The sequence below is a fragment of the Ciconia boyciana genome, chromosome 25, assembly GCF_034638445.1.
Source record: "Ciconia boyciana chromosome 25, ASM3463844v1, whole genome shotgun sequence".
In the NCBI taxonomy this organism is placed as follows: domain Eukaryota; kingdom Metazoa; phylum Chordata; class Aves; order Ciconiiformes; family Ciconiidae; genus Ciconia; species Ciconia boyciana.
The window spans coordinates 143,536-157,811 of NC_132958.1; the positions used below are offsets into that span (position 1 = coordinate 143,536).

Consider the following 14,276-nt stretch of genomic DNA (forward strand, 5'->3'; position numbering starts at 1 on the left):
CCCCCCGCCGCCCGCCACTTCCGCTTCCGCCGCCTGGTTCCCGCGGCCCCGCCGGCCCCGCCCCCGGAGAGGAGGCCACGCCCCCTGCGCCGCGGCGGCTGGAGGCGTGGCGCCGCCTGGCGGTTGGGAGCAGGCACCGCCGCCCCGGCCCCGCCCCGCCCCCGGCGGGGGAAGAGCTCCCGAAACGTCATCACGGGAGTGATGGGGCGTCGTGGGGTGGGAGAGCATCCCCGGGGTGGGAGAGCGTGGGGTGGGAGATCATCGTGGGGATGGGAGGTGATCACTGGGGTGGGAGACCGTGGGGTGGGAGATCATTGGGGTGGGAGGTGATCACTGGGGTGGGAGGTGATCACTGGGGTGGGAGATCATGGGTTGGGAGATCATTGGGATGGGAGGTGATCACTGGGGTGGGAGGTGATCACTGGGGTGGGAGATCATTGTGGGGTGGGAGATGATCATTGGGGTGGGAGATCGTGGCGTGGGAGACCATCACTGGGGTGGGAACCCATCGTGGGGATGGGAGATCATTGGGGTGGCAGATCATTGGGATGGGAGGTCATCATTGGGATAGGAGATGATCACTGGGATGGGAGATGATCATTGGGAGATCATGAGATCATCATTGGGGTGGGAGATCATTGGGATGGGAGATCATTGTGGGGATGGGAGATTGTTGGGATAGGAAACCATCATGGGGCTGAGAAATCATCGTTGAGATGGGAAACCATCATGGGGATGGGAAACCATCGCAGTTAACCAATTCGATACCGTTCTACGACAAGGTCACCCACCCAGCGGGTGAAGAGAAGGTGGTGGAGATAATTTTTCTTGATTTTAGTGAGGCTTCTGATCCTGTCCCTCACAGCATCCTTGTGGACCAGCTGTCCAGCTGTGAGATGAGCGAGTTCACGCTGCGCCGGGTGAGGAACTGGCTGGACGGCAGGGCTCAAAGGGCTGCAGGGAATGGGGCTGGCGACCGCTCACCAGCGTGGTCCTCAGGGCTCCGTCCCCGCGCCAGCGCTGTTCACTACATTTATCGGGGATCGGGATGCAGGAGTTGAATGCACCATGAGCAAGTTTGCTGACGATACCAAACTGGGAGGTGCTGTTGACTCTCTTGAGGGACAAGCGGCCTTGCAGAGGGTCTAGATAGATGGAGCACTGGGCATCCTGGGGGACATCCAAGACAGCACGGCCAGGCGGTCAAGAGAGGGGATTGTCCCGCTGTATTCAGCGTTGGTGCGGCCTCACCTGGAGAGCTGTGTGCGGTGCTGGGCCCCAGCGTTTGAGAAGGGTGTGAAGGTCCTTGAGAGCACCCGGAGGAGGGCAACCAAGCTGGTGACAGGGCTGGAAGGAATGTCCTCTGAGGTTCAGACTGGACATGAGGAAGCATTTCTTTACCGAGAGGGTGGTCAAACACGGGAACGGGCTTCCTGGAGAGGCGGTCGATGCCCCAAGCCTGTCAGGGTTTAAGAGGTGCTTGGAGAATGCCCTTAATAAGGTGCTTTAACTTTTGGTCAGCCCTGAGGTGGTCAGGCAGTGGGACGAGATGATCGTTGTAGGTCCCTTCCAGCTGAAATCTCTTCTCTTCTCTTCTCTTCTCTTCTCTTCTCTTCTCTTCTCTTCTCTTCTCTTCTCTTCTCTTCTCTTCTCTTCTCTTCTCAACAGGAAGTTGTTGTGGGATGAAAAATCAATCATGATTGCCGTGAGGACAGGACCCCCACAATGCTGTTTGCCCCACCCTGACCAAGTGCCACGGCAGGTACAGCAGCAGGCTCCCGCTCCTCCTGGTGCTCCTGCCCTCCAGGTAACCCCCCAGCCACTCTGCCCACCAATATCTCACCCCATCACCCCCCTTCGCTTCCCCCAACAGAGAGCTTCTCTCTCCAGCTGCCGATGGCATTGGAGGTGCCTGGCATGAGGTTCACCGCCCTGGCCATGCTGCCAGGGACACTGGTGCCCCACCAGCCGATGGGGCTGGGGCCGTGGGCCGTGGACCAGGCAAAGCCCCACGGGCTCCTGCCTGCTGCACGTCCCTGCCCACCCTGGCCCCCCGCCACCGCGCCGCCCCCCGGCTCAGCATGGGGTGCGGGGCCCCCCTGTGCTCCACACCCCGCCCGGCAGCACCCAGAAGCCGTCAGAGACCTTCCTGAGCTGGCAGGGGACAACCTGCAGGTGCAGGACCAGCAGTCATTCACCACGGACATCACCAACATCCACAATATGCTCACCTGGCTCAACACCACGGACGGCAAGGACACCATCCCCAACGTCCCCAATGTCCCCAGCGTCCCCGACAGCACCATCTTCTTCAACCAGCTCCCCGAATTCTCTGAGTAGGGGGCGGAGGGCAACTGCCCCGAGGACCAAGTGGCAGCAGCGATGCTGGGGAACACCGATCCCTCCTAGGGGGGTTGGCAACGTCCCCCTTGCTGGACCGCAAGAAGAAGCAGGGTGGGGTGGCGGCGGTGCTCCCCACCTGGCGAGAGTCCCGTGGAGCCTTCTCAGGAGAGTCCTACGGAGACTTCAAAGGGGAGTCCTCCAGAGAGTCCCACAGATAGTTCAGAGGAGACTCCAATGGAGACCCCTATGGAGACTCCCCCAGAGAGTCCCCTGAAGGTCACCTGAAGGGTTGCCCAGAGGGTCCCCTGAAGGGCATTCCCTGAGGGTCCCCCTGAGGGTCCCCCGAAGGGTTCCCTGAAGGCTCTCCTGCAGCCGGCATCCTTCCGTATCGATTGTCCGGCAGTTTCTGCAGAACCCGCTGTCTCCTGAAGCGGTGCAGACCAACCCCCCAAGCTGGGAGGCAGGAACACGTCAGCTCACCCAGAAAGCGTTGGAAGGGGATCCGGCATCCAGCAGCAGCCAGGCTGCTGAGCGCTCCTGCTTCCCGATGCGATGCAGGGGATGCCCGTGCCGCAGGAGGAGGAGGAGGAGGAGGAGGAGAAGGAGGAAGGACGAGCGCCCTCACCCTCTCCCACCTCATAGGAGCAGGAGTTAGAAGGTCTAAGTTACGAGTTATGAATTAGAGAACTTGCGGGTGAGAAGCTCTTGATGCAAGCGACGCGTGAGTGAGTTCAGGAGTTGGATGGGTCTGTGCAGAGGGGCTGGAGCCCTTGTTTGTGCGTTTGTCTTCTTTCCTAATGAGGTCATAAAGTAAAGTTTAATTTACAGAGAACGTTGTCCTGTAAATTTGAGAGATGCAAACAGACCCTAACAGGGGACATGGGGACAAGGTGGGTGGGACACGGGAACGGGGACAGGGTGGCTAGGGACATGGGGAGATACGGGGGGGAATGGGGGGCATGGGAGGCATGGGGAGGGGATGGCTGGGGACAGGGGGGCGCACGGGGACATGGGCGTCAGGCCAAAGAGGGGATGGAGCCGTGGGGGGACAGGGACGGGGGGGACACTGGCGATGGGGTGCGGGGCTCAAGCCGGGGGATCTGCCCACCCACGAGGGCCTGAAGGACCCTGTGCCCCCCCCAGATCTGGAGGGGGGGAAGCAGACCACCTTCACGCTCCTGAGGGGCAGGACCCCCACACCCCAGAGGTCACGGTGGCCTGTCCCACCAGGCCCAGTGTGGGGCTGGGGTTTCCCCGCCATGGGGTGACGGCGGCAGCCGTGGAGCCCCACCTGCCGCCGGGGCCCCCCAGAGCGCGCGGGCCGGTGGGGTGCCGTGCCCCATGAGGATCCTGTGCTGGGGCCAGCCAGGGCCAGGCCAAGAGGTGTCCCCGTGTCCCCCCTGGCTGGGGCCGGGGGGCGGTGGGGGCCGCAGCGAGGCGGGGGTCCCACTGCCACCCTTGGGGTGTTGGGGTCCCCGGGGTACTGCAGCACAGCGGGGGGGCACTGGTGCCACTGGGGCCTGGGGTCCCCTGGCTGTTGGAGTGAGGCGGGGGGACGGGACTGGTGCCATCGGGGGCTGGGGTCCCGCTGCCGCTTTGGGGGCTGGGTGTCCCCTGAGTGCCACAGCGGGGCAGGGAGGCACTGGTGACACTGGGGGGCTGGGGGTCCCCTGGGTATTGAAGTGAAGTGGGGCGGCCCATGGTGTCACTGGGGGCTGGGGGTCCCACGGCCACTCTCGGGGGTCCCCTGGGTACTGGGGGGGAACGAGGGGGTCCCATGGGTGTCACGGGGGGGCAGGGGGTGCCACTGCCACTTTTGGAGGGCTGGGGGTCCCCTGTGAACCACAGCAGGGCGGAGGGGGCCCGTCGGGGCGGCCGGAACGGCGCGGCGCGGCGCGGGTTCCGGGCGGGCCGAGGCGCGGGGAGGGGCCAGACCGGAAGTGCGGGGGACGGCGCGGGGAGGACCGGAAGCGCGGCCGGGCGCGGTTGCCGTGACAGCGGACCCGGAGCCGCCATGGAGGCCGCGGCCGCGCTCACCGACATGTACGACCAGGCGCTGCTGGGGATCCTGCAGCACGTCGGGAACGTGGAGGAGTTCCTGCGCGTCCTCTTCGGCTTCCTCTACCGCAAGACCGACTTCTACCGCCTCCTCCTGCGGCCCGGGGACCGCCTGGGCTTCCCGCCCGGCGCGGCGCAGGCCATGGCTCTCCAGGTACCGGCTGGGCGCCCGGGCCTGCTGCACCCTCCCGGCCTTGAGGGTCTCCCGGGGCCGGTGGTCCTCGGCAGGCCGTGGAGGCGACGGGGCCCGGCGTGCTGGCTGTCGGGCGGGAGGCGGAGGCCGCGGCGGCCGGCGTTGTGCCGGTCGCTGGGCCTCACCGGCCGTGTTTGTCCCCTCCGAGCCGAGCGGGCCGTGTTCCCCGTGGCTGGGCGGGTGTCTGCTCTGTGGCAGCTGCGGTGGAGATCCGGGCAGGACAGGGCAGACCATGAACGGGGGCCGGACAGCACAGCAGCCCCCGGGTAGCCGACTCTGCCCGGGGAGGGGGAGGCGGGAGAGGTGTCCTGGCAGGTCGGGCGGGGGGTGGATGCTGGCATGGACGGGAAGCGTCACCGTTGTAAAAAGACGAGGAGCCCCGGGGCAGGCGGGGACTGCGAGACCCTCATGGAAAGAGCTGGGGTGCCATGCCCCTCTCGGAGCTTGGCCCCGGCTGAGGACGGCTGCCGGCGGCCCAGGGGACAGGCCGGGCTCGTGAGGAGCTGCCACCGTGAGCCGTGGGAGCAGGGAGCCTGGAGAGCGGCCGAGGGCAGGCGGGGGCCTCGGAGTCGTGTGGGGGTGGTTTGGGCTCTGCTCAGCGGGAGCTCGTGGCCAGCACTGGGCTCGCCTCAATCGTGGGCGAGGGATGGCAAAAGCCCTGAGCTGCTGTTTTTGCTGCCCGACGGGGCTGGGCTCGGTGCTGGGGCAGCGCTGGAGGTCTCTGACTCAGGGCTCTTCTGGGCTGTCATTAATCTTTATTAGTAGGGAGGAAACGAGCTCATAAAACTAGGGGTGAGGCTGCATTTGGGGTGTTTGTCTGCTCGGACCGGGCGAGTTTCCCTTCCCAGGCCTGGCAGGGCGGGGGGTGACGCAGGCAGGCTGAGGGAGATCCCTGCCCCTCTCCCTGCGGTGGTCCGTGGCATGAAGGGGTCCTCATCACCCCCCGGCCCCCACGTCCCTGTGTCCCAGGATTAGTCTGTGCCGTGGGAGTGCACTGGACTCTGCAGGCGAGCGGGGAGCCCAGGGAGGTCTCAGGCTGCAGAGGGGAGAGCACGGAGCCCAAACCACTCAGCAGCAGGGCAGTGATGGCGGGAGGGCCATCTCTTGTGTGCCCCAGGGACCGTTTTGAGCCTGGGCACAAGGAGGGAGCTGCAGCGCTGTGGCTCCAGCTTTCGTTCCCTGGAAAGGTGTTGGCCAGGGCGGCCTCGCAGCTGCAGCCACAGGGACCCGGAGTGAAGGGAGGATGTGGGGGGGCAGTTTGGAAGGGACTCATCCCCTGTCCCAGCTTGGCTGCAGCCCAGGGGAAGGACACAGTTTTGAGCTGTCGCTCTGCATGCTCTGTGTGGGGCTGGCTTGAGCTGGGGCTTCAGCTGGGGAGAAGGAGCTGGGAACGGGCACCCCGGCTGCACGCAGAGTAAAAGCGATTGCAAAGAAAGAGCCAAATGGAGCGGGGACGATGCCCGGCACTTGCCTCTCCCGCATCCTCGTCCCAGGGGCTGGTCCCCACGTGGGGAAGAAGCATGGTGTGAGGGGCATGAGCACGCACCACGATAAAGCTGCTCCTGTTCTGCTGGCGCTGGCGAGAGCCCTCCCGGCACTGTCCCTTTGCCTTGCACTTCCTGTGACCGGAGGAAGACTCGATCGAGTGATGCCGTGGGCGGGTGTGTGGCTTAGGGTTGGTCTCCCACTGGAAGCACTGGAGCTGGCTCTGAAATATTCCCAGGAAGCAAGGGAGGGCTGTGTTCGAGGCTCGCTTGCTTTCCAGCATGTGTTTACAGTGAGAAATGCCCTGGCAGTTGGGTGGGAGAAGCTTCGGTTCCTTCAAGGAGCAGGCGCAGGTCCCGTACGGCTGTGTCTCCCTCGACTGTGTCCCGCAGTTGCGGGTTTAACTCCGGCCTGCGCTAGGCGGGCACAGCTAGAAGCAAACTGCAGGGTGGGATTACACATTCCCCTGCTGCCACTGGCTTGGGCAGCGACCTTCTCACCTGCCGCACCGCTGGGGGTGGGGAGGGGTGGCTTTTCTCTGAGCAAGTGCATGTTTTTGGCCTGAATCAGTCTGTTCTGGCTCAAAACCCCACATAAGGTCACTCTGCTCCTTCTCCTGTGCCGGCTAAGAGAGCTCTGAGTCCCTTCAGGCTCAGCCAGCACCAGCTAAGCCGCCCTCCACCTTCTGCTGGGGCAGCTCATCCCATTTGTGCCTCGGAGGTTTAGTCTGAGCTTTGGGTCTGCAAACAGCCCCTTGGTGAGCGCTGGAACGCAGTGCGAGGGGAGGCTGGGGGGGCGACGGTTCCCTCGGAACCCCCTTCCCAGCCCGGAGTCAGAGCTCATTGCTTTTCCCTGGAGTAACCAGCCCTTTTCCCGGCGGCAGAGGGATTTCAGTGATTTCAAAGCAGCTCCCAGGAACTCGGGCTTTCTCCTGAGATGTGTTTATTGTGGCTACGTGAGTTTTGAAATAGTCGGTGGCTGGTTTTGTTGGCGATGGAAGCAACTCGGTGTAGGGAGTGGGGGGCGTGTGGTGTCCAGAGAGGGAGGGACAGTAATGAGTGCCCCAGCTGTCCGATGCTTCTCCTCTTCTTCTCCCCCAGCTTCTCAGGCAGAACTTGGCAGCTTGACTACCTGCTCGGTTTGCTTTTTATCTTTCAGGCGTTCAAAGTCTTTGAGCGGATGGCCCGGCAGGATGATGAGAAGAGGCGCCGAGAGCTGGAGGCAAAGCTAAGGAAGAAGGAGGAGGAGGAGGAGGCTGCTGCATCGGCTGAGAGGGTGAAACTGTCCCCTGCGGCTCAGGAGGTTGAGGTAGAGACAACAGTGGAGCATGTCCCAGCACCGGATGCTGCGGGAGCTGCGGGGATGCAGGAGTCGGCCATAGCCCAGGACGCAGCCCCCAGTCCTGTGTCGGCAGAGCCCCCGGGGGCTGCTGCCCCGGCGGAGCCCCGGCCAGCAGAACTGCCCACGTAAGGGTCTCTTACTTTCTTCGTGCTCCTGGCAGGGGAGAGGCAAAAACACCAAGGTGGTGTTTGCTGTCCTGCTGTACATCCCTTTTTTTGGGGGGTGGCCCTCCTCTGTGGGCACTCAGCCCTTCGGGAGGCTGCGAGGATTTCCCTTGTGGGCTCCTGTGGTCGGAGACGTCGTGTAATTCCCCACGGGAAGGCAGGGGTTTGTTCTCCTACGGGTGGTTTGGTGTCTCCCCCTCCGCTCTGAGCAGGGAGGGTGGCACGTCCCTGTACACAGCCCCGCAGAGCTGGGCCGGTCCGTGCAGCTTCTCCTTGCGCTGGCTGCGGTAAGCAGTGTCCCTTTTCCCACGCTTGCCGTAGCGCAGCTGGGCTGATGGTCCTGTCTGTCACAGCTCTGGGAAACCCTGGCACCATCCTGTAACCCTTTTCTCATGGAAATCCGGTGTCGGACTCCCCTGGCGTGCTGTGAGACATCCCAGCAGCCAGCGAGGAGCTTGCACAGATACCCACAGTACCTGCGAGTCGGTGTGGGCAGGCCTGGCTGCATGTCAGGCAGCAAGGCCAGGCACGGCATCAAATACGCGTGGCAAAAAATGGGTTTGGAGACCTCCAGAGGTCTCTGGCCCAACCCTTTGCTCAGAGCAGAACCAACTTTGAAGATCAATCAAGTGCTGCAAAGCGTTTTCTCTTCATCTGTCTTCTTTCACCAGACTCAGTCACTTTCAAACGGGGCTAAGCAGCCTTGGTTTTTACAAAAATGTCCTTGTTTCAAAGTCCTTCCAGGGTATCTGTGACTATTCCAGCTCAGCTCTGTCCACTGAGCAGCGGGAGGTGAGTGTCAGCAGGCCGGCATGGCCTTTGTGAACCGCTTACCTGTACAGGGCTTGCTCATCCTTCCCTGGGCGTCACCTTGACCCCGAGCCGAGGCAAAGCTGTCTCACCCTCTCTTGGGGCCTCACACGCCATTGAGTTTCGAGCTCCTGTGTCTCCTCGCTGCCCGAGTCAGTGCTTTGCCTCGCCTCGGGGAGGGAAGCCGCGAGCGGGCCGTGGCAGACCACTGTCTCCCCCTTCCTTCCCCGGTGTCTCTCATGGTCAGAGCCCCACGCAATGGCCGCGCCGCCCCCCACCCACTCACCGCTGCTTTCCTGGTCGTACGTTGGGGACGGACCGCAGCGAATCCCCCCTGTCCCACTGGTGCTTGGCAAGGAGGACAGCTTGGGCCAGTGATCCCTGTCCTCTGGGCCAGGTTTAGACGTATCAGTGGTGAGAGCAAGCCACTGGAGAGAAGCAGCCTTTCCTGGGAGAGCCCCAGTTCCTGGAAGGACTGGGAGGGCCAATGCCCCTGAGGGGCAGAGGGGATTTGGAGCCCAGACTTTGGGGGCTGTCGGCCCTTGGCGTGTGGAAGGGGTGATCTGAGGACCAAAATCTTGGGGGCAGTGGAACGATAAGTGGCAGGACTGTGGCGGAGTCAGAGCCTGCAGCCTCGGCTCCAGACAGTGGTAGAGAGGAGGGCCCGAGCGTGGCAGCCATCGGATGGAAGGGGAAGGGTGCCGGCTGCGCCCGGGCAAAGTGCCTGCCGAGTAACTTGATCCAGTGGGAAAGAGGAGAAGGACTTGTACTTAACTTGACCGGTCTGACACACATCCCACAGGATAAAAATAAGCCAGAAGCCAAAAAAGAAATCACCTGAAAAGCCACATTCTGCTGCCTGTGCCAGAGCTGTCCTGTGAAAGAAAGATTGTCCCCGGGGCTGTCAGTCTGACACCTCTCCCAGTGCAAAATTAACGAGCCAAAAAAAGCCGTTAGAGCTGGCAGGTCTCTGCAGCCGGGCTGTGTGGCCGCGGCGCTGACCTGTGCGTTTCCAGCCCGGCTTTATCCTAAACGGAAAGGAGAAGGAGAGACGTGAGGCCACGAGTGGGAAGGAGCTGGGGCTGGCCTGAGCACCAGCTGCTTTTGCCCCCTCGCAGTCCACGGTTGTTGCATTCTGCCACATGAAATTACGACTCAGGCCTTTTGTTGTGGGGGCAGCAGCCGTTGCGAGTGGTATTTAGCTGCCTGAAAACAGATGTCAAGGCTGTGGGAAGGAAACTGGAGGGATTAGGAAGGAAGCTGAGGGCTGGTGCGGGGGCAAGACGTGTCTGACGGGGACGGTTTCTGCTGCGAGTGGGGAGAGCCGGCCTTACATGCTCAGCTGGGTGCAAAGCCCGGCCCTTGCATCCTCCACCCTTCGAGCATCTGTCCTGGCACAGCCGGAGAGTGGCCCATGACAAATTTCAGACTCTCAGATGCTGTTTTGCAGCCTGCAGACATGGCATCAAATGCAAAGCCCTGCATGGCAGCTCTCCCACCGGCCTAACCATGAAAAGAAGGTGCCTTCAGCTGAATACAGGTGCCGCTGCGGCTTCTGCCCTGCCCGACGGGCTTTTCTCCCTTTTCTCTCCCTGCCTGCGCCTGCTCCCCCTGCCCCAAACACACTGGAGGGGTAAAACTTGCAGCCCCCTTGGCACCTGCCCAGTTTGGGTGCGTGGTGGGTGAGACTGGGTGCAGGAGGACCTGTCCAGTGAGGCTTCGGAGCCCAGTGGTTTCCAGGCCGGGAGAACAGGGTGTCCGTGGGCTCTAAGTAGGGCAGAGTGGCCAACAGGTTTGTCAAACGGCTGTAGTTGGTTTCTGTGCCTCTGGGGGGCACTGGAGCCCCCCAAAAGGCAGCAGGGACCAGGAGCGGGCGTCCAGGGCACCCCCCGACAGACTATTAATAATTTAACCGTCTGCTTAATTCTGCACAGCCCCTTCTGAGCAAAACCCAGAGCCACCAGCCTGGTTACAAGGGGCGCATGAATAATGCGCGACTCTGGCAGCATGAATGCAGAAAAGAGCTTAAATGAAAATATTTTCCAGCTCCCTTCCTCCCCCCCTGCCACCGGTGAAGAAAACCGCTGCCACCAAAATCTATATAAAAACTCGCTCATTCTGTCAACCTGACTGCTCCGTAAATGTAGGGCAGGTACCATCCCAGATCTGCCAGCTCCCATCAGAGCCTCACTGTGCGCCTGGGTGCTGGGGCGCTGTTCGTGAGCATCTTGCAAAGCGCAGCGAGATGGTAACAGCTTTTTTGGGGTCGATTCAGAAGGGGAGAGCAGAATCAAGCCGGCTTTGCGGGTGCGAAGGATTGCCCGCAGGCGAGGAGGGTAGCAGGGCCCAATTCCTTGCTCTGCCAGGGCCTCAGCCAGGTCTCCCCACATCCCTCACCTTCCCCGCCTGTGAAATGCAGGTGATGCAGTTCCTCTCTGCTAGGAAGGCCGCCCTGTAAACTCACTGAGGACTGGGGTGTCTTTGGGGTGACCCATGTGCCAGGAGCTGTGCCGAGGGGGACCAGAGCTCTCCTTTGTGCCGCTGAAGAAGCCGGCTCCTGCCGTGGGCACCCTCACCATCCTTCCCTGGCCGTTGCGGCTCTCGTGCTCTCCCCACCTTGCCGGGAGGGCAGAGGGGAGCGTGCCCCCCTTGCAGCCGCGACCACGGGGCTGTTCATCCCAGGAGCGCGTGGCCGGGGCCGGTGTTGCAGCTGCACATCTCACACAGGCTCCGGCTCTTCCCCCATCTGCTCCCAGAAGCCATCCTCGCCTGAGCTCAGCTCCTAATTTTGAACACCTCTGCCGCCCAGCACCCTCCCCTTCCCCCAGCTTGGATTTCATCCTGCATATATTTGCCACACAGCATTTAAAATAGAGCCCGGCAGCCCACGTGTGGCACTGCGCAGCCTGGCCTGGGCGCTCGGCTTGTGCTTTCTGAGTCTGGTTCCTGGCTCCCCTCTGCTCCTTTCTTTCTCCGAGTATGAATGGAGGGAAAGCTCTCCTCCCGCTGTCCCACGAGCCCCATCCCGGGGGTTACTCCGTGTGCAGGCAAGAGGTGGTGGCAGGAGGTTAGGAGCGGCAGCTCTGGAAGCCTGTGCCTGATGGTGAATGCCTCACCTTCATGTATTTCTCCATCCAGCCTTTGCATCTCTCCCAGGTGCTCTGGCCAGGCGTGCTCAGCACTGGGCTGTTTGGGGTGCTCTGTTAGACACTGTCTTGGATCTTGGGATAACGACCCACTGGAAAGAGCAGTTTGTCAGGCCGGGGAGGTCTCCTAGAGAAGGATCTTTAGGGGTGGACGGATGTTGAACATTTTGGGTTCCCCCAAAAGATGATGGTTCCCTCCAGGTGACTCCAGCCTGGCTCCTGCCTTCCCTGGGGAGCTGGGGGAGCAGCTGATCCCTCCGCTCCCCGGCCTGTGTAGGGCCACGGCTCAGGTTGGAGCAGGCTGGTGTGGAGCCTTGGCACCCACGTGCCCCAGGTCGGGTTGCCTGGCTGTGCACAGCGTGCCCGGGGCTCGAAATGGGACCAGCGGGACACGGAGCACCGGTGAGCGCTGGGCGGGCTGAGGAGGACATGCAGCACCTCATCCCTGAGGAAGGTTTGTGGCTGCTGCCGGGGGACTTGGCACGGTGACTCGCATTGCTGAGCCAGAGCAGAATGAAACCCTGGGGCCTCCACGGCCTGACTGTTCACCTCCTTCGGTGTGGAGAGGGAAGAAGAGGCTGGAGGAGGGGACTGTGGTGAGACGGGGGCTGTTCGCGGCTCCACCACTGCCTTGGTCAGGCCTCGAAGGAGACCCTGCCGGTCTTCCGCTGTGTGTGACCTGGGGAAGAGACTCCCCCCACCCTGTGCATGCAGTGCGGTTGTGCTGGGGAAGGGGACGAACAGGCAGCAGCTTTGCCTGCGCCCCGTCCTGGCCCTCGCTGGCCAGCAGAGCCCAGGTGAGCTCTGCCTTGGAGCCGATTGCCCGCTCCCTGCTCTGCTGTCCCCGTAAGTGGGTGGCAGGGCTCGGCAATGACCTACAAAAATCACTTGTGTACTTTCTGGCTCGCTGTCCCTAGCGAGAAGCAGAGCAAAATTGAACTGAAATGTGTTAATCGGGTGAGCTGACTTTTCTGACGCTCCAGCTCGGAGCCCGTGCGCCCTGGCATTAACCCTTTGCAGAGCACACTGGGGAGCATCCCTGAGATGACACAGCAGTGCTCTGGGAAATTTCCGCGAGGCTCCTGTGTGAATGTAATTCGACTTAGCAACGGCTTGGCTTTGCCGAAAGCCCAGATGGATTTTTTTTCGTTGCAAGGTGCTTGCAGGATGGGCTTTCTGGTGTGGCTTCATTCTCCTTGGGGTGCCAGGGAGGGGAATTTCACTGCTGGTCACCCTCAGCGGAGGAGCAGGGCTGTGGAGAGGAGGTATCGCTGCATGCTGCTGGCTTTGAGGCTGGTTTTGTTTGACTGAGAGGCGGCGTTACCGCAAGCTTTCTTCTCTCAAGCCTTTTCCGGAAGAACAGGCAAGGGAAGGGAGTGGAGCCCACGGATGCTCCTGTTCAGCAAGCTCTGTCTGGGACCTGTCCAGACCAGAGGCCGGTTAAACTGGTTTCCTTCCCCGATGTCCCTGTGGGCTTTCCAGGTGAGCTCACAGCAGGAGCCCAGGGTCCGTGCTGTTCTTCCAGCCTGACCCAGAAAGATGGAGCTGATCCTGATCCATATTTAAGGGAGAGTCTGTCCTGGTTCTGATTCCTTTTGCGCATGTGAGCTGCGCAGAGGTGCCGCAAGGCACCCGGGGCTGCGTGCAGGGAATTCCCCCGGCGCGGCTGAGGCCCATCACAAGCAGGAGCCAGACAGACCTCCGGAGAACGGCCTGACCTGGTACAGCCGAGCTCCATCTGGCCCCGTATCCTGTCTCCATCAGCGGCAGACGCTTGGGGAAGAGGAGAAGAACAGTACAAGCGTGCGGTGATACTGCCTCCGTGTTTTCCCGCTGCTGCCGGCAAATTGTGGCTCAGCAGGTTTCTGAGCCAGAGTGAGCGCTTGGTCTTTCGTGTCTCTCGGTGGATTTTTTTCCTTTTGTCTCTGAATTTCAGCCCTCGCACGCCTGGGGTCTCCGTGGCAGCGTCCTGCAGCAGGTCCACCACCGTACAGCACCACCGTGTGCAGCTTTTGTTTCTGCGCAGGTGGAGAGGCAGCAAGCGGTTCCCCATTTCCCTTCTCCACCCCGTGTGGGGTTTTCCTATCATATCTCTTTCCTGCTTTCAGCCTGTTTTTAGGCTGAAGAGTCTTCATTTTCTTGGTTGTTTCTCACTTAAGCATCCCTGTGCTCCTCCTGGTCCTACACCATCCTCCGGTGTTCCTTGCTGATGCTGGGGCGGCGAGAGCCCTCCCCATGCTCTGCGTGTGTGTGAACCCATCAGGGTTCTCCACTTCCTACCCCGTTTCTTTGCTCCTGGGCTGTCCCAGTGGGGCCAGGAAACCCTTTTCCAGGCACATGGTCCCCCCCCAGTCAACTGGCATCACTCAAACCCTTTTCCTCCCCTCCCAGCGCTCCCCAGTGCTGATGACCAGCTTTCCAGGTGGGAGCTGCAGCCTGTTCTGGCTGCGAACATGAGCTTCGTTCAAGCCTCGCTGCTCAAAAGCCCTGTGTTGGCCAGACCTCCCTCCTCCAACATGCCCAGGAGAGGAAAGGCAGCGTGTCCTTGGCTCGTCGTGTAACACAAGGCCATTTCGCTCTCGGGAGCTGCAGTGCTGGACTTGTGGTGCTGTCGTGTTTGGTTTCTAGGAGCATGTGTCCAGGTTATACTGGAGGAAGCGGGGAAACTTCTCTTTAAGTTAAGTCCTCCCTGCCAAGCGGAGTCTTTCTTCTTGCAATGGAGAGAGGCTGTAGCTT

At 61.7% G+C, this 14,276-nt stretch overlaps 1 protein-coding gene and 1 long non-coding RNA gene across 2 annotated transcripts in view; both read left to right on the forward strand.

Annotated features, from left to right (window-relative positions):
• The first annotated feature begins 693 nt into the window (after positions 1-693).
• LOC140643879 (uncharacterized) lies at positions 694-3,139 on the forward strand. Its single transcript, XR_012039679.1, has 3 exons — positions 694-920; positions 1,669-1,762; positions 1,874-3,139. It is a non-coding gene; the product is annotated as an uncharacterized lncRNA (long non-coding RNA).
• A 1,155-nt stretch (positions 3,140-4,294) lies between these two features.
• Positions 4,295-14,276, forward strand: part of NUDCD3 (NudC domain containing 3) — a 32,842-nt gene continuing 22,860 nt past the window's right edge. The window contains exons 1-2 of the mRNA XM_072846046.1: positions 4,295-4,555; positions 7,238-7,545. Of these exons, the coding sequence (XP_072702147.1) occupies positions 4,358-4,555; positions 7,238-7,545 (506 nt within the window). The 5' untranslated portion in view covers positions 4,295-4,357. The remainder of the gene's footprint in view (positions 4,556-7,237; positions 7,546-14,276) is intronic.